Source organism: Miniopterus natalensis, chromosome 5, assembly GCF_054644295.1.
Source record: "Miniopterus natalensis isolate mMinNat1 chromosome 5, mMinNat1.hap1, whole genome shotgun sequence".
Taxonomy (NCBI): domain Eukaryota; kingdom Metazoa; phylum Chordata; class Mammalia; order Chiroptera; family Miniopteridae; genus Miniopterus; species Miniopterus natalensis.
This window is the reverse complement of record NC_142085.1, coordinates 75,662,543-75,682,370: the sequence shown is the minus strand read 5'-3', so window position 1 is coordinate 75,682,370 and position 19,828 is coordinate 75,662,543. Positions and strand designations below refer to the sequence as shown.

Below are 19,828 nucleotides of genomic sequence, written 5' to 3'. Positions count from 1 at the left end.
TCTCAAAGATATGATTTTGTTGGTCAGAGATTATAAAAGATAATTCTCAAGTTGTTTGTCTAAAAAGAGTTTATAATTACTAGAGACCAAAAACATCACATGTATACTTGTTAAGGTTACCTTTTTTCCGGTGAAAAATGTCTTAAGACTTATTACATTTTATTTTTGAATCTGTAGGTTCAGAATAATGCTAAACAACACTTTTAATATTTCAGGATCTGCAGCTAAAGAGTTTTTTACAAAATCAAAGCTTCCTATTCTTGAACTTTCTCATATTTGGTAAGTGTGGTATATATTAGTTGGGTAATGTGGGTTGTTTCAAAGGAGTTTCCAGCAAGTAGATTTTTTTTTAACCTTAACAAACAAGCAGTTAGAATAATCTTTTTAAGGATGTTCTTAACTCAGCATTTCCTTAAAGTAGCTTCTGTAGAAAAGAAATAAAGTGATATTGGTAGAGTAGTTCTTTAAAAAGTGCTATAAGTCTTTAAGCTGTATTGACTGTTTCTTACTGCTAGTGTAATACATGGAATAAAAGCAAGTTTGCTCAAACATGGTTATGTTTATTCCATATGGTTTTAAATAAGTTTACTAAGTTCTATACTAGCCATGAGCTTAAGAACAGTGCTTAGCACCCATTTAAATACAGACGTAAGACTCAGGATAGTTGCTATGTGGTTGGAATCAGTCATTAAATTACAATAAAAAATTACTTTTTAAGAACAATTATCAGATAAACATAAGTGTTTTCACTTTATAACATATTTCTCTATGTTCTAAATTTTGTTAATAGACTTTTTAGCAACATAGAGTGCTGTAGTAGGAGGTAGGTAGAGAATGCCTATTACCGAAAAATTAAGAACTAGCAATATATGCATGCTATTTATAGTTTAAGGTGACAAATACAAAAATGGTTGCTCTTGTATCTAGGAAATGGAAGGATAGCAAGGTGGGGCTGCTCTCTTTTTGTATCAAGCCTTGTAATTGTATTGGATCCTTTAAAATACACATAGACTTTTAATAACAATAAAAAAAATTCTTTTTAAACTTAGTGACATTAAATAAGCCTGACTTAAGCTAAATCCTGTTTCTAAAGATCCATATGTATTAAAGGCCATTTTCATGGTAACCTTATTTTGGGGGCTCTTCTTCAACATTTTAATTTGAAAATTTCAAGCACATAGAAAAGTTTAAAGAATTGTGCCTTAAACCACCCACGTGCCCATTGCCTGTATCCTACAGATAACAGTTTTGCTATATTTGCTTTGTTACACCTCTTCCCATCTGCAAGATTTTTTAAGTTATTGATTGCGCTTTTTCTGAAAAAAGATCTGTGGTTTTTTTTCTTCTTTTTCTTTTTGAGACATAAAGGGATCCAAAGCAGAATACAATTATATTCATGATAAGTTTGTCTTCTAGGGAACTCTCAGACTTTGATAAAGATGGAGCATTGACACTGGATGAGTTTTGTGCTGCTTTTCATCTGGTAGTTGCTAGGAAGAATGGCTATGACTTACCAGAAAAACTTCCTGAAAGCTTAATGCCCAAACTGATTGATTTGGAAGACTCAGCAGGTAAGACCCAGGAGCTTGGAGAGACCTGATTGCATGCCTTGATAAATAACACTTGGTTCTCAAAGCAAAGTCAAGATAGATGTTAAAACTTAGCTTAAGAGCAGACACGTTTCATCAGGAGCATGTATGTTTGCCATTAGAATAAGATGTATCGCCTGAACTTGGACCAGTGTTTTGTCTGTTTAGTCAACTGTAAACAAAGGTAAAGAATATATGCCACTATTTTACTTTACACTGTGACTTGCTGAGATTTGAAGAGCGTTTCACAGTTTCTTGTTGCCATCCTTTAATTGCATTTTATATTGTCTAAAATGGAGAAAGTAGCCTGCTTCATTATCAACATTTTCCTATTTAATACAGCTTAATTTGTTGAAGGGAAAATGCCTGGTTTATCATTAGACCTTTGCAATCTGCAGACATTTTCCTTTAAAAAGCCAATTTCTTCAGACCCTAAAGAAATCTGGAAATTTTGTGTTTGATGTAGATAATGCTACATTGTTATCATGTTTACAAGAATGATTTTACAAATGCTCACATTTACTGATAGCTTTATTTTCAAGGAAACAGGAATATAAGGGGTAAAAAATGAGTATGTTTTTCTTAAATTCGGAATGAATAAAAGGAAATCTAATGTTAAATTAGTGAGTGTAATTAAAACTAAATTAATGTCTGTGGTTTTTCTAAATTCTCTTTTAGATATTATGATGGAAGGAATTTTATACTTAGAAAGGGGAAGTTAAAACAGAATTTGGCTCTCAAAAGGGCATTCATCTATTAGGCAGCATCTATTTAACCCAGAATTGCATATGACCTGACTTTATTGCCTGAATTATACAGTAGGAATCACATGCATATTATTACTGTCACAAAGAGAAAGGTCTCCTTGGAGTTAAGAATCTGAGTGTGCTTCTAGTTTTGCTAATTACTTCTGTGACCTTGGGCAAGTTCTAAACATTTACTCTATTTTTTTCTTTTTGTTTCTCCACCTGAAATGTGGATTTGATACCATTCATATTTCAGGACCTGACTTGTACACTGACCTTTTATCAACCAATAGGTTGATATAAAATTTTAGGGTTGGTTTTAGTTTTTTAGAAACATTATTCTATGAGAATTCTAGGATTTTCCTGATCATTAAGGCATCAGTTAATCTCTGACTTGAGCTGAGAAGCTTAGTGTTTTTGTTGGGTAATTTTGCTTCAAAGTACTTTGATTTACCTAATTAAGAAATAAACAAAAAGAACTTGGTTTGGTTTATTTAATAGTAGCCAGAAGAGAAGAAATTGTGATAGCTACAGACTTGCTGTGCCATTGATTTTAAAATTAGGCCTGTGTCTAATTTTTCTATAACTTTAATCCTTTGAAAACTGACATCATAGTATAATTTAAATCGAGCTTATTCTGTTGTATTCCATTTTCTTGAGACTTGTCTGATTCTGTTATCTGCTGCATATAGATTGGTGAATCTGGCTTTTGCATGTAGTCTTTTTTCTTTCCTTTTATTTAATTTAAATAAAATCTGGTTCTTTGTAAACTTGATCTACTGCCTGAATTCTAAGGCTGATGATTCAAGTAGAAATTCTTTTCTGGGCATTTTTCTTTTTACTCCTGCTAGATCTGTTGAGCAAAGTGTCAGTCTGATTTTCTCTCTCTGCATATATCTGTACAGTATTGTTCTAACTATAATTTTAAAGGTATCAAAGACCCAGATTTTTCCCACTTCAACATAATCTGTGTAGTTTCTGATGAAATTTATAAACATTTGACTGCATGATATTAAATTCAAACCTGCTTTGCCTACTTATAAACGATAAATTTGGGATTTTATTAATTTGGGGGTGGAGGAACTGATTAATCTTTTTTCTCTCCCACCTATCATAAGCCTGAGATTCATATCACACACAGTCCTTTGACTATAGAAATTTTCAGGTGACACTGTGGATCAATTAAGATATGTAAAAATCCTTTTAAATAACTGTGTTTTTAGAAGTTCAAAGTCAAAGGGGAAGCACCCAAGCAGTTTCTTTTGGCTGACCTGAAAAATTATCATAAATATTTCCTCTATGGAGCCTTTCTGACTTACAGACAAAAGTAGTTCCTATCTTTTCTGATCTCCCATAGCATCTCCTGAGTGCTATCTGTTGTGACATACATCACACCAAATTCTATTCTTTTTTTTCCCTCTTTCTACCACTAGATTCTGAGTTTCTTTTTTTTTTAAAAAAAAGAAATGTATCATATTCACTGTAGTATCTCCAGGATCTAGCACTTTGCAGGCATGTACTAAGTTGCTCAGTAAATAATTACTGAGTGAATTAATGCTAAATTGTACCATTTTTAAAGTAGGATTTTTTTCTTGCCCTATTTTTATCTTTGAAAATAGCCTTTTGTTATGTGTTTGTGATGTTGGGACATACTAAAATATTCACTCTACAAGTATTCTGTATTTACAATTTAATAACTCATAGAAAAGTAGATGGCGAAAGTGGCAACTTGAGTTACAGTTATTTGGAGAAGTGACCTAGGCTTTCTAAAGGCATGCAAACACGGATGTGGTAAATATGTATTTTTTCCAAAATTATTTGAACAAGTTTACTGTATTAAATAGCAGATAAAATAAAATAGCTAAGGATCATAGGTACAAGTACTTACTTGGACCTGAATTAAAATACTTAATGTCAGCACTAAATTTGGCAACTAAAGTAAATAAAAAGGGAAACTTGGTTTTTGTTGTCTTACAAAAGAAAACATACAAAAATTAATCTGTAGAACCAGCATTCTGAAGCTGAATTCAAGAAAGAATGTTTATCTTCTAAGAATGGTTATCTTCTTTAAAATAAAAAAAGATTAAGGTGACCTGCTAGCTTACTATAATACTGTATCTTAAGGAGGAAAAAAACCAAAAAACATGAGATGCTTTGTATCTTAAACTCAGTCTTCAAAGAATCTTCTTTGTAGCACAGTTGCAATTTCACATATACTGTATTTTATGTGCTTATTTGATAAATGTCTCTCTGTTAAGCTACACTAGAGGCTCTTGGGTGAGCAGTAACTAGATTGGTCTTGTTCATTACATCTCAGCACCTAAAAGGGTGCAAATTTGAATACATAAGTAGACTTTTTTAAATGGCTAAATGGCTGAACTACTTGTTTTTTAAACTGTTTTCTGTCTTCACACCACGGTGCTCACATGAGCAACTCAGTACTATCTGACACAGTGCTCAAAGAGGGAAAGGAATGTGCTCCCCAGTCCGTCTCCTCTTCCGCAATCACTATTTTATACAGATATTTGAGCAAATTTTCACTGTTGTTGATATGGTGCACAACATAGATCCTCAGACTCCTAGAAGTACTTCTAATATAAATGTTTTTAAGAGCCAGAAGTTTTTTATGAAGTTCAATGTACAAATTTATAGTTGAGAACAGCTTGATGTGAGTTAATCATGTTGTTTTTCTTTGTTTGTCCAGAAAATTTTAACATACAAGCTTACACAATTAACACATGCAGATACCTGTTTTAACACACGTGCATTCACTCTATACATCGGTGTTTTTTTCTTATAATGTTGGACAGCTTGGCACTTTGTCACCTACAGACCGTTACCTTAATTTAACCAGTCTCTTATTGATGGCTTTCGAGATAGTTTCTTGGCTCTACCTTTAAAACACTGCTGTAGTGGACATGCTTCTACATATATCTTTGTACAAAGAACCCAGAATCTTTGCTTTTAAAAATTTACTCTCCAAGTGCCCTTAGTTGCAGAGGAAAAAAATAATGAAAATATGCATTAATATTGATCATTAACTTTCCAGTTAAGGAACTTCTTCTCAAGTCCCCAACCCCCCCATACACATATAGTCTTAACACTAGAATTATTTATCTCTAGATAGGTGGGTATTATAGCTCACAAATCAGTACAATAGCAGATATTGGCAAAAATGTACCATTTAATGAAATCGGCCAAAATAATTAGAACTCCTCAGATTCCTGGCAAAGACATCGACAAACAAGGCTAGATAACACGTGAGCAAATCTTTACAAAATGACACACTAGGGGCTTTAAAAGATGATAGTTTAAATATCAGTGGATTAGAAAGAGTACTTGGGAATAATTAATGATACCTTTAATTGTTTTGGTTTTTGTGGTTTTTTTTTTGCAAAAATGGCCTTTTTCTTTACTATTGTGTTATAAAAGTCAAGGGTGTCTGTCTTCCTCCGTTAGAAAAAAAACTCCGTAGAAATGGGAGCCTTGTCTGCTTTCTCAATACTATGTTTTTATTGACTGTATTTATGTATATGTCCTCAGTAAATGTTCATAAACTGAATTCATGCCTTTATTAATTTTGCCACCAAATTGCACCCACAAAACTTAACATTTTTCATTCTTTGTTCTTTATACTCATTTTACAATTTTCTGTGTAAATTTTGAAGACAAAACCCTAGTTAAGTTCCCTTTTCTCTTTATGAAATTATAGTCCTTATTGTAAATAGATTAACTTTAAATGAGCTTTTTTCCATTTTTAGCTGTCTTTGGGTAGTGGGAACCTCCTACATATATCTGTAGGTAATATTCTTTGAAGTATAATAGCTGAGTCAGATAGTAGTTGCTCTAAAGTGGTGATCAATACTGCCAAAAAAAAAAAGTCAACCAGTACGATTTAATTAGTATTTTGGGTGAATGCTTTGTTTCATTTCAAACCTTGTTGGACACATTTTACTTTCTTTTTTAAAAAAATCTTTGATTTTAAACTTACAGACTTCTACTGGCTTACTAAGTTCCATTTTGTGGCATGTTAGGAGAAATGGAATTAATTTTGGAAATAGAGTATAGTTTTTGATGCATATAACATTCAAAACAAAACATATCTGAAATTGTCTTTATTTCTGCATATGTATTGCTTATTCCTGTCTTTTAAGTATGAATGAAAAAGGTACCATTTCTAGTTTTTCTTGAAGACAAAGTTTGTTAGGACCTGTTTATCCTTTATTTTACATATTTTTTTCTTGTAAGAATAATATTGACATTTCAGATAAGTAAAAGCTATAGTTACTTTTGCTTTGAGGAAGCTATTAAATAAAATTGGAACCATGAATCTTTATGATTGAAGATTCTGCCTACAAATTTTGTTGCTAGAAAACAAGTTTTAAACCACTAGACTTTAGGGAGTGTATATATTTCTGTAAGATTAATAATAGCTGGCAGTCATGTGGAACAATGTTTTAGTATGTTAAAATAAGAGTTTAGGGTGGATAGGTTATAAACCTAGGTATAGACTGAAGCTCTTCAAGAAAGGTTATTCAGCAGGTACACTGTACTGAATTGAATCTGTGGACTTTTCAGAGTCTTTGGAGAATAGGAGGGTGAAGACTAAGGACATTTTTCTTTTCTAATGAGATCCTGAAAATACGGTTTGCACTCATTTAACTTGCACTCATTGCTAACTTTTATATGTAGGCTGACAGTACGTCAGTATGACCACACAGGGTTGTGTCTTCCAGACACTCTTTTATACATGGAAGTACTTTTTGCATAAAGCCCTTTTGGGGTTGACTTTAACAAATAATTTAGGCTCATGCTCTTCTTTTTCAGCCCTGATGCTCTGATGATGTCAGGGGCAGAGCAGAACCCTCAGGAGGGAGGCAGGGTTGACACAGTGTTCCAGCAGGAGGCTAGGTTGGAACACTGCATCAGGTAAGAGTAAACTACACCCCTGCCTCCGTGAGGACACAGTCTTAATGGCTAACTTTTGTGGGTGGACATGAAGTTCTTTGTTGGAGTATTTATAGGGAGCCAAGCTGGTAAAAGGAGGTATAACTTATCTATAGACCTAATGCTCATGGTGGTTAGTTTCTATAATGTAGGTAATTTGCTCTTTTTCTGCTGCCATTTGCTGTTCTATATATGAAGTAGGAAAGAAGCAATGTGTATTTCTGCAAAACCATTCCAAAAATAATTTGGAGAGTTTTCTAAGACAGTGATTTTTTTTTTTTAAGTATATCTTTATTGATTTCAGAGAGGGAGAGAGAGAGAGAGAGATAGAAACATCAATGATGAGAGAGTCATTGATCGACTGCAGCCTGCAACCCGGGCATGTGCCCTGACTGGGAATCGAACCCCGATCTCCTGGATCCTAGGTCGATGCTCAACCACAGAGCCATGCCTGGCTGGGCGACAGTGATTTTTAAATATTTTAGTCTTAGGACCCATTTACATTCTTAAAAATTATTGTGGACCCCAAAGAACCTCTGTTTATGTGACTTAGATCTATCAGTAGTTGCCCTATTAGAAATTTAAAATGGTAAGTTTTGAAAATGTTAATGGCTGTTTTAAAGTAACAATTATAATCTCCTTAAATATTAGCATAGATATTTTTAGGAAAATATATTCCCCAAAATAAAAAATTATGAAAAGGGTGGCATCGTTTTACATTTTTGTAAATCTCTTTAGAACCTATTTTAGTAGAAGACAGCTGGATTTTCATATTTGCTTCTGCATTCAGGCTGTTAGATATTATTTTATTTGAGGTATCAGGGACCTGCAGACTAAGCCCTGAGAGCCAAATCCAGTGTATAGCCAACAACAAAAAGTGTTTTGTTTTTAATCATGGGAGAATAAAAAACAATATTTCATAATACATGAAATTCAAATTTGTGAAATTGTATGAAATTCTAATTTGACTGTCTATTAATAAAGGCAAACTCGTTTCTTCACTAATTACCGTGGCTGCTTTTGCACAGCCGTAGCAAAGCTGCATAGTTGCCCCCGAGCCTGGGGAGCCTGCAGAGCCTACCGCATTTACTGTCTGGCCCTTGGTAGAAAAAGGTTGCCGTTCCCACCTACGTGAAGAAAATCATGTCTCGAGTGGTGAAAGACTATTTTTATTTTATTTATTTAATTTATTTATTTTTAATCCTCACCCAAGGAGATTTTCTCCATTGCTTTTCAGAGATAGTGGAAGGGAGAGTGGAAAGACTATTTTTAGGTAATTATGGATATTCTTTGGTACTACACCAAATGTCAACAAATGGTAATTTCTTAAAGGTTAATTTCAATGTGAAAGCTGAAACCATATTAATGAATTATTTGTACTGTTACATTAAAATCCATAGATCTGTCTTGCACTTTATATATATGCCTTGGATGAATCTTTTGTCCATGCATGATTTTATAACATAATTATTTGTAAAATTAGTTCATTGAGTTTTACAGATCTTTCAAATGTTGGGATATTTTATTATAAAATATTTTAAAAGCATATTTATTAATGCTACTACCTATCTTACCAAAGAAGTCTGTAAGTTCTGGGAAGCTCTTGAGCTTGTGGATATGGATACACATTTTCCAAAATTCTGATTTTTTCTTGAAAGCTCAGTTTGTCATTAGTAACAGTACTAAAGACAGTTGTTTTCCTGAAGTGACAGGCTCACTTAATTCATTTTTGAGAAAATGCATCATACCCAAGTCTGAATAATTACAGTTTATCAACTGTTCTTTAAAGAAAAATCGTGTTCCATGAAAGAAGTGGCCTACTCAGCTGACAGCTGAATTACACGAGAACTTTCCCTGGAGATCATCATCACTGTGCATTGATTAAGGAGCAGAAGTGCAATATACATACATATTGCACCTCCCTATTACCTGGGGATTCCATTATATAAATTTGCAATATATATATTTCCCATTTTGCTGCAGAGTATTAAAAAGATGTGTATCCAGGGCTGAGACTTAATAAAAATAACTTTTACTGCTTAATTGTGAACATTCTTCAGTGAAATTGCCATGCCTCTTAATTTCATTTAACTGGAACGCATGGGGATGAAGAATGCAATGACAAGGCAGAATGGGGCAAAAGTAGGTTTACAGTTGTTTCAATGGAAAATGATACAATAATTAGTAAATAATAATACAAGGATAAACTGTGTTTTGTGTACTCAAAACTGTAAACCTGTCTTGCCCCCACCTTGTATGTTTTGGTGCCACTGCCTTGTTTCTTGTTGATAAGCCAGCAGTTTTACCCATCATTGTTTTTGCACCATCAGTTCAAATGCCAACACTGGAAAAAGTACTATTATTATTATTATTGCAAAAATCTTTCTGACTTTTCAGATGCTCTAAAAGAGTCATGGGGATTCCTTGGAGTACGTGGTCCACAGTTTGAGAACTGCCACGCTAGGAAAATGACTGCACTGGAATACTTATGAAGTATAAGTATTTGGGTGAATAATATACCTCTGGAGGCTGGACCCATTGCAACTTTGTACCAGGGAATCACAGAGCTTCCCAGAATCGATCCCAAATTCTAACTGCCCTCAGATCTGGGAGTGGGGTGCAGTCTGGCCCTGAATTTACCAGTAGAACCATGAAGTGAGATGGAGGCCTAGAAAGCCAGACTAGGGCCCCAGTCTGCCCTAAGCTGACATTTGAAACAAGTAATGTGATCTGACTGTAGGTAGGTTCTTTTGAAAATTAATCACCTGTAGGTAATACTATTTTAATTCTACTTATTTTTCTTTAACACCTGCTTTGCTGGATCTCTTAAAGGTATTTCTCCTTTCACCATCCTCCTAACAGAATTTCAGTTTCATTAAACTCAGATTTATAGCCATTATCCTCCTTTCTTAACTTCCTTTCTCTTTGTTATCATAGAAGAAAGGTCCATAATTTTTGTTCACACTAAAACCACAAGCTATTCCCATGAGGAATTTGCTGCTATTTATCATAAATTTTTTTATTAGTTTTCACTAGGAGCTTTCTTTGACTTAAGAGGTCTTCATAGAACATCCTCTGAAGCCTGTCTGCCTCTTACTGTTTTTGTACTACTTTGACACCTTTATTGAGAAAGGGATAGGGTTAAGAAAGAAGAGAACGATTTCTGATCTTACAAAACAAAAATTTATCAAAATATGATGCTGGACTGCAAATTAGAACTTGCAGTGTGATATGACTGCAAGGAAATAATGTTAGGGTGAACTAAAGGGAAGTATTTTGAGGTAGTCATGTAACAGAATAGGGCCAAGAGAAGTTGAGTGCTTTTTCAAAATATCGGTGATTAGTTTTGGTTCTAGGAAAATAACAATAAAAGAAAATGAATTTAAAGAACACAAAAAGCAACTCATTCAGTAAATACGTATGTTCCTGGTATGTGCAAGGTTCTGTGTTAGGCACCAAAATGTGAAGGATTTACTTTTGACTAGATTGGAAGGTTAAAACCTATACATTGTTATTGTATGACTGTTTAAGAATTTCAAGTACAGTGCTAACATTTAAGGGCAAATGTCTTTCTTTCTGATGGAGAAATTTGGGTGCTGTTTTATTCAACTTGCCCATGGTCAAACAGTGAGATAGTGACAGATGCTGGAATAATGTTCTGATACAGGTTCTAAATAGATTAGGTACTCCCCATTAATTTGGCAATTATTGTGACTTTCAGGCTGGGATTATATTCAAAGCCATGTAAAACTTGGGAAGATTGGAATGAGAATTAAGTTACCATGGAAATTCCTTCTGTTTTTAAATTGGAATTTAAGAGATATTTTTAATTAAAGCTTAACTAATTAAAAGTAGAATATGCTACCACATAACACAGACTGCTTTTAAATCGTGTCATGGATTTGTAGCGTTCTCAGTGAAGTCTATAAGTGCCAGTGGCCTAATGATAAAAGTTTAGTGTGTGTGTGTTCATTGACTGCTTTTTATTCATGCCTGGGACTCTTCCTCTCCGTTTGCTCTCCGCCCTGCAAATATAGGTGTCCCAAAAACATCTATACCATCTATACACACACTTTGAATAATTATAAAAGCAGTGTTGATTAAAATACATTTCATTTTCAAAACTGAGCTATCAGCTGTTAAAGTGTGTATATTTTTTTGGGATACCTGTATGTGTTGCTTTTTGGTAACACAGGAGACTTGTATAGAAAATGTGAATGACTTAGTATAACTTATCCATTTCAAAAGTATATTTCAAGAGAAAATTGAGGGCTTTTATTTGATAAAAATTTTTGTTTGGGGAAAACTGATTTAGATAGTTTATTTGCTCTAGGACATTATAAGTTTTTCATATACTAATGTTCATGGAGATGCTCCAGCAGGGAGTTACAGTATCCCCAAATTTATTTGAACAGAAAAAATTTTTGAACCTAATTTTTAAAAGCACCTCACTGATTAATATTCCATGAAATACACTTTGGGAACTGGTACAGATTCATCCCTATTATCAGAAAATGGTTCAAAACATGTGCTATTGTATTATTATTATTATGCATAACACTCTTTTTTTCTATCTACCCCTAACTAGAATTTATTTTCATAGAAAGCTGTGGTCTCGGGTAGACAATAAGTAGCAGGAATAAGCACTGCCTAATTGTCTGATTGTTAAAATGTTTATTTTTCAGTTACAGTTGACATCCAATATAAAAATGCTTATTGTAGGAACATGAAGAAAGGAAATTCAGATTATAAATTACTACTTGTCAAAGTCTTTAGTTTGTTTTTTTATAAGTAATATTCTTAAACTAAAATATATTATTTATAGAGAATTTCTCTACTTTTCAATTGCAGACGTTGGGGATCAGACAGGCGAGGTAGGTTATTCAGGCTCTCCTGCAGAAGCACCTCCAAGCAAGTCACCATCAATGCCGTCACTGAACCAGACTTGGCCAGAGATGAATCAGAGCAGTGAGGTTAGCAAAGCTTCCCTTTTCTTTTATTAACATTAGCTTTGTTAAGGTAAGACGTTCCAAACAGAGTAATTTCAGCATCTAGCTCTTTCAGCATGTATGCGTAGTTAAGAGAACATATAAAATAGGACTATGATAAGTGTTTTAATTATGTGACTGAGCTTTTCAAAGTACTTTTTCACATATACTGTCATTTGGTTTCCACTACTCATTCCTGCTAAAACCCTGTGAGTTAGGTAGGGCAGGCACAGGCAGTTTACAGTCAGAAGCGTGAATGTCTTGGCCAGGATAGCTCAGAGCCATTGAGGGGCAAGAGCTAAGATTTGAACACAAGTCCTTTGACATGCACTCAACTACCACACCCACCATGTCACACTCCCTTCTCATTCCTCTAAGCAAGGTATGTGGTAATAATACATTTGGAATGTTAGCATTCGAAGTGATATGAAAAGTCACTAATCTAGCTTTCCACCTGGATAAAGTTTTTTCTTCAACCCAGGCTATTTATAATAATTTAATTTTATTTAACACAAAATGAAATTTAACCCTGTTAAATGCAATGGTTAAAAGATATGTTATATATAAGACCCCAAGGATAGCCTGCAGAACAGAATTTGAGACAAATGCATTCCCGCTCCTTCTCATTACTTGGGAACTCTGTTGTATAAAACAATAAAAGTAGGGCTACTCTGATTAGAATAAGGGAAGTGGGCCCAAGGCCCAAAGCTAAACCTTAGTGCTCTTAAGTTAAAAAATAGCTGTTCTAGCCTGTTAGAGCAGTTTTCTTTGTGAACAAGTTACATTTTTTTCCTTACATTTTTTTTATCACTTTTAGGTAGTGCTACAAATTCAAAAGTTTGTTTACTTTAAGGGAAAAATTCTAAACTTCTGTGCTTTCCATATCTTTTAAAGCCAGAAAAGTACTGGATTAAAGAGACACTCGTTAATTTTGAACAGTTGAAAAACAAGTAACTGGCAGGTTTAAAGTACTTGCTGCTGCTTTATGACGTAATCACAGGTACCTGAGACATAACATACCACTTGTCGCACTGTCAGACTTAAAACCATGTACATAGGATTTTTCTAGAGGGAGGAATTAAGCCTTAAAATAATTTACTAGTAAAGAGGCTTTATAGAGAGTAGGGTCATTGTTCTTGAAACTACTATTTTTTAAAAGAATATCAGATTAAGGGACTAGGGAGGGGGTTGGGATGGGTCATTGGGGAGAAAAAGGGACATCTGTAATATTTAAAAATATATATTTTAAAAAAAAATTTCTTTTAAATAATAAATAAAAATTTAAAAAAAGAATATCAGATTAAAAATAGTGGTTTCCATTGATATCTCATAAATAAAAGCAACTCTTTCTAAAGCATCTCAATTCTAAAGCCCATATTCATTCTAAATAAAATTGTGTGTGATCATTAAAGACTAGGAATGGAAGTCCCTTCCACATTCTGACTTAAGCAATGGCACTTCTTCTTTTTAGATAGTCCTAGCAAGTTTCATTTTGTAGTATTCAGTAATAGAGTTATGAATGGCATGTTATTTTTCTTTTAACTCTGTGTGGGAAATCAAAATGTTGATAAAACTAACACTGATTTTTGAGACATTTTAATAATTTTCTACCACAAGCACTAATGATTCTTTCAACAAATATTTATTCAGTATCTGAACATGGGTGAGGCACTGTAGGTGATAACACTACTACTAACAACAGCAGCACTAATAATAATCCTTAACATTTGTTGAGCACTTTTGATGTGCCAGTTCTGTTCAAAAGCTCTTTACATAAATGAACTCTACTTCCTCATAACGATCCTATGACATAGGTATTATTAATCTCAAGTTAATAAAGATGTTGAAACTAAAGCACAGAGAGGTTAAATAACTTGCCTCAGGTTGTGCAGCATGACTAGGATTCCAGTGGTCTGGCTCCAGAGCCTGTGCTCCTCACCATTATACGAAAGTTACGAAGATGAAGGTGTCTCTCTGCTCTCCAGGCAGCTTACATACAGCCTTGTGAAACCAAGTAAAACTTCATGTACTCAACTAGGTAAATAAATGCCTTCTTTTTGGCAAAAATCCACATCTAAACTTTTCTCCATAGTTCGATCATTAGGATTTTAAAAATTCCTTCTGTACACATGAAATAGTAATTATTGAAGAAACTATAATAGCACAAACGGTCAGTCACTCCCCTGAAGTGTCCCATGATGCAAGTGAACTACTTGGACTCTATTCGAGAAACACTTTGAATGCATCAGTATATCTTAATTTTCATGATTTTAAAACTATTTGTGGGCAAAATTGTTGAATGATTGTATAAGCATTTTTTAAAATAACTTCATAAATGTATTAATTTGCTGATATTTCATTTCCACAAGCCTTCTCAAATTGAGTATCACTATTTCAAATAATCAGTCGAACTTTGAAGCATAAAAGTGTACCCTTTTCCATACTGAATTATGAAAAGGACTTTGGTTAATTGGGTAGGTGTGTCTGTGTGTAAACATTCGTTTGTATATATTGTATATGTGTAGATGTTTTCCCCTCTTCAGAGTACAACTGATAATTCTTAATCAAAGTTTAATGTAATTTTGATATTAAAATTCTATACTATTTTATTACCAAGCTCTTCAAAACAAATGAAATTTACTAAAATTAATATTGGCCTATAACTCCCCCTATTTTAAGAGGTATGGTATTTGTGTGCCTCTTTTAGAAGAGCAGTACTTCATATCAAAGTATATTCTCTGTATAACACGTACCCAGGTGCTGGATTTGCTCTCACTGTGGCTGCACTCGGGTTTTTCTAGCATGGGGGGTGCGGTGCCTGATTGGCAGTTCTGTCTTTTGGTCTGGCATGGTCCTGTCCCTAGTGCTGATTGCAGGGGTTGACTTGCTGTAGATTGAAGCAAGCTCAAACACATAATTCCAGAATTCTTTGCATTTTATCTCAATTATATATTATTACGTATACATACATACAAAATATGTGCACGCACATGATAGAATCATCTTTCAGGGGTCGCACTGGCAAGTCACATTGACTTGCTTTGTTTTGACCAAAAGTTTGGTACTCAAGATTCACTAACATCTCCAAATCAATACACTGACATTTAAATTTTAAAAGGAGGATTTGAAGTTATTCTTTCTCTAATGAAGACAGACCCCTTTACATTTTTACACTGTTGCCATTTATGCCACTTAGACTCTGTTCCTATATGAGTTTTGAGGTTGGATTCTGTAAGGCTGTGGATCTCTTCATAGAGATTGCAGTAAGTTGTTACTATGTATTTGGTTGTGAAGCTGCTCAACTCACAAGATGACCCATCATCGATGAGTATAAAATGTTTATGGAAAACAGAAATTAGGGAGTTTTGTCAGGCCTGTGAAACACAACTTGCAGTGCAACCTCTGAATTACTTTGCTAAGTCTTCTCCAGTGATCTTTTTGCTCCATCTTTCTCATCATGCTGACTTGTCTCTCCTCTGTCTGTTCAGCAGTGGGAGACATTTAGTGAACGCTCTTCAAGCTCACAAACTCTGACCCAATTTGATTCTAACATTGCACCAGCTGATCCTGTAAGTCAATCACTTAGCTTGCTTGTTTGAAATTAATTTTATTAACCCAAATTTCCATTCATTGTGTTTTTAGTTGATATGCATGATTCAGTGGAGTGCTTGGAGGCAAATGGTGGCAGGCTTTTCAATTTTTGTGTGCCTAATGGTGGAAAGAACTTTTTTTTTTTTTTTTTTACCATTGTTTGTATTTTCTAGTTATTTTGGTGAGAGAAAACTGTATGTTTTTAAAATCTGGTACATGTGTCTAAAGCATTTTGTGACGGTTGATTTAGTTGACTTGTTTTCATTTGGTAATTGAATGTATGTTTCATTAAACATACTGTTTATTTTAGTGTAGTGACGCTTAGTAAATACTATTTTACTTGTATGCTTACACATCATGTAATATGTACTATGTATGTAAATACGCAATGTCTTTTATTTTAATACTCCAGATAGTATGGCTTTGATTTAAATAGTATGTTGAGTTCTGTTACAAGAGAATCAAGTTCAGCAAAACAATACAGAGTTGTTAGTCAAAGATTCCCATTGTGCAAGACGTTGTCTTGTCTTCCTGTGGTTCACTGTGTTGCTCTGAAAAATGCTACAAAGTTCACATCCTGATTTCAAAAATAAATTCTGTTCCCATAGATTTAATTTCATATGTGCCCCCACCTCCCTGGAGTTATTTGAAAAACTTCCAAACCTTAGCTACTAATCATTCTTCTTATGGTTCACTCCTGCTTTTTCTTTTATTTCTTTTTCTTTTAAAGAGAAGAACATGCTAATTATCACTTTTCAAAAAGAAAAGAGGAAGTAACTAGGAAGGGAAGGACAGATTTAAAAATGAGCTCAGTGGAAAAATATGGAGAAAGTGACACAAGGCATCGTTTTTAGATGTTTCTGATCAATGACAGCCAGCATTCATTAATTAAATATAAAGATGGTCTTGTTATTTAATGTGGACTTGGGAGAAGTAGCATTTAAAGATAATAGTACATCAACAATTTAATGGATCTTTGGTGTGTTTTATAATTTTAAAAAATTTATATTTGAAGTATAGAGGATGCCGTTAAATTGAATTCAAACAGATGATGTGTTAAAGTGTTTTAAGTGTGTTTTATAATTTATTAATAATTTAAGAGTCATTTAATATGTAGATCATCTGCCTTTTGCTTCTCTTGCTACTTTGAGGACATTCATTAATCTTTGATTTTAGTTTTTGAAAAGTGAAGGAGAAATAAAAAGGAAACACAATTTTTTTGTTGCTTATTAGCAGCTATAATTAAGGTCACTTGGGAAGTGGCAGGTGTTATAAGTTAAAAGAATTTTACCTTAGCTCTCTGTTCCATTTCTCTATATTATTCTTATGTCCTACTTGCTCATTCAAGTTAGTTTTATTTAAAGTACTTTATCAAAGTACTTTATTTGCAAAGGAAGGTTTTGTGTAGCAATAAAGAAACTCTGTTCTCTAACCCTTAAGAAATAATGAAAATAATTATTCATAGTGCTATGATTCTTTGTCAGGCCAGGAAAGAACATTAAATATAAAAATGTAGAATTCAGGGGCAAAATAAAGTAACTCACGACTGGCAGGAAATACAGGGAAATATTTGGCTTAATAACAGTGATGTTCTTGTAACTTATTGGAAATAATATGCAGATTTATGAATTCTAGCTCTCGTGTTTAAAACAGTATGACACAATAATTTCTTTTGTTGTCTCTGGTGTGGCTGGAGGCCCTAGAAAAATTAAAAATGGTTAATTGACATTTTAAATCCAATTTAGACCTCTGAATTGGGTTGCCAGTCTTAAATATTTACAGCCTGGTACCTAGAAACATCTTTTTTCTTCTGTGGTGGCAAACTTAAATCTAAACTTTGCTCCCCAACTGGTAATTTCTCTTTAAACTTTCAATTAGGAGAATGTCCTAGTCTCACCGAAGGTCTGAATTTCTTAACCTTCATTTAATACTGACATTTCCTATACATACATAGCTAGTAACTACAATCCCAAATGGTCCTTTGCAAGGTTTATGTAAATAATGATTGTAATGTAATTAAGTAAAGTCCATTCAGATTAGAACAGAATCACCTAGGAGGAAAAAAACCATTACAGTTCTAATGTGAATCTGACATACTTTATAGTGTTGGAAATATTTAATGGAATATTTTTTAAAAGTTAAATTTGATAATTAGCCATTTGCTCAATAAAGTAAAAGTGTTGGAAGAGCTCCACGCTGCTCTGTACACTTAGAGGCAGCTTTCACACGATGCAGCAACCCCACATGTAAACTGAGGTGGTTAATTAGTAGACTCCCAGAATTGTGATGAAATTGAGTTTCTGGTGTCTCATTTCCAGAATCTTGATTATTTTTGTTGAACTGCTTGTCAGTTAATAGACTCTGGCAGAATCTGCTTCTTCAAGGAAAATTTAGACTGATGAGAAGTGTCATGCACCAGTCTTTTCTGTGATGTCTCCCCAATCTTGTGTGCATAGAGCCTGGGAGTAACTCGGGGTGTGCAGGGAAGAGAGCTTGGTCGCTGATCACATCCAGCCAACTGACCTGGTGTGGGGGGCCCCTTGCTAGGTGCCTGTGGTATTTTCTAGGAATACGAAGGTGTCGAAAGCAAAGTCCCAGTTCTGAATAGGCCACAGTTCAGTTACTGTAGGCGTGGTGACTGGAGTGCAGCTGGTTGTAAGTTAACATCTGTGGCAACGAGCAGAACTATGGGCAGAGAACCATGCGCCAACTCACCCCGAAAGGTTTCCACAAAGGAGCTTGTCTGTAGGCTGAGTTTTTTTGTTTTTGTTTTTAAATATATCTTTATTGATTTCAGAGAGAGGAAGGGAGAGGGAGAGAGAGAGAGAGAAACATCAACGATGAGAGGGTCATTGATCAGCTGCCTCCTGCACGCCCCCTGACTGGGGATTGAACCCACAACCCGGGCATGTGCCCTGACTGGGAATTGAACCGTGATCTCCTGGATCCTAGGTCAGTGCTCAACCACTGAGCCATGCTGGCCGGGCTGAATGCTGAGTTTTGAATGAAACTTTGAATTGCCAGAATTGGACAAAGGCATTCCAAGCAGAGAGAATATCGTGAACAGGATCGATTCGGGGTGGTGGTAGAACAGGTTAGACGTGTATATGGGGATCGACGGGGGCCGAGGCATGTGGTTGGAGCCAGACGGAAAGATCTTTGTATGTTACAGCAAGAGTCTTAGTCCCATGGGCACTGTTGACTAACGAGAAGCACCATGATAAAGTGGAGGCGAGGAAGAGAAGTAATGAGAAGGATGGATGCCATCGAGAGAGATGATGAGCACCCGAACTGAGGGACACAGGGACAGAAAGGAGGCAGAGCAGATAACAGGACTTAAAGCAAGTAGGAAATACAGATATGTGACCATTAATATAACATTCAATAAAGTGCTAAATTGTATAAAATCAGCTACCCAAATAGATGATACAAATGTGCCATGAGTGATTAGGAATGGGTTTCCTACAGGCTTTGGGTGGTTTGAATAGGAGAAGAAAGCGGAGGGAACCTGCCAGTCAGTTTCATACTTTTTCTCTGTTTTTACATTTGGGGATGCTAGTTTGGAGCAAAGAAAGTATTACTTTGGCATCTTGTCACTCAGGACTCAGACTTGTAGGCATTCATGGTTCTTCATTTGGATGTTGAAATGCTTCAAGTCAGAGCTCTCTATCCGCTGTGACTGTCATTTGTGAGTGACATCACTGTCATAAATGAAGCTTCTGATATACTAGTCTCTAGTCTTCAGAGAATTACCTTGTCCTGCTTGACTAAAGCTGTTTCAGGCTCATAGTAGCCAGTCGGTATATGGCTGAAGTATGCGATACGAAATTGCTTTGCTGTACAGAAACTTCTGCAAATTATTTGAAGAATGAATAGAACACTCATGATTTTCTTTTCTTGGAGTCATTATTGTACTTTGTCTGTTGTACTGGAAATAGATGAAAAGGCTAATATTTCCACCTGTTAC

At 34.6% G+C, this 19,828-nt stretch overlaps 1 protein-coding gene across 6 annotated transcripts in view; it reads left to right on the top strand.

Annotated features, from left to right (window-relative positions):
* REPS1 (RALBP1 associated Eps domain containing 1) overlaps positions 1-19,828 on the top strand; it is a 62,053-nt gene that overhangs the window by 25,595 nt on the left and 16,630 nt on the right. For 3 of the 6 annotated variants that reach the window (XR_015714584.1, XM_016204909.2, XM_016204908.2), the window contains exons 7-10: positions 216-279; positions 1,417-1,571; positions 12,134-12,255; positions 15,759-15,839. Coding sequence is in view for 5 of the 6 variants with exons in the window: in XM_016204909.2 (XP_016060395.1) it covers positions 216-279; positions 1,417-1,571; positions 12,134-12,255; positions 15,759-15,839 (422 nt within the window). In the remaining variant the exon portion in view is untranslated. The remainder of the gene's footprint in view (positions 1-215; positions 280-1,416; positions 1,572-12,133; positions 12,256-15,758; positions 15,840-19,828) is intronic. The other 3 variants (XM_016204911.2, XM_016204910.2, XM_087817652.1) reach the window with 2 other exon arrangements.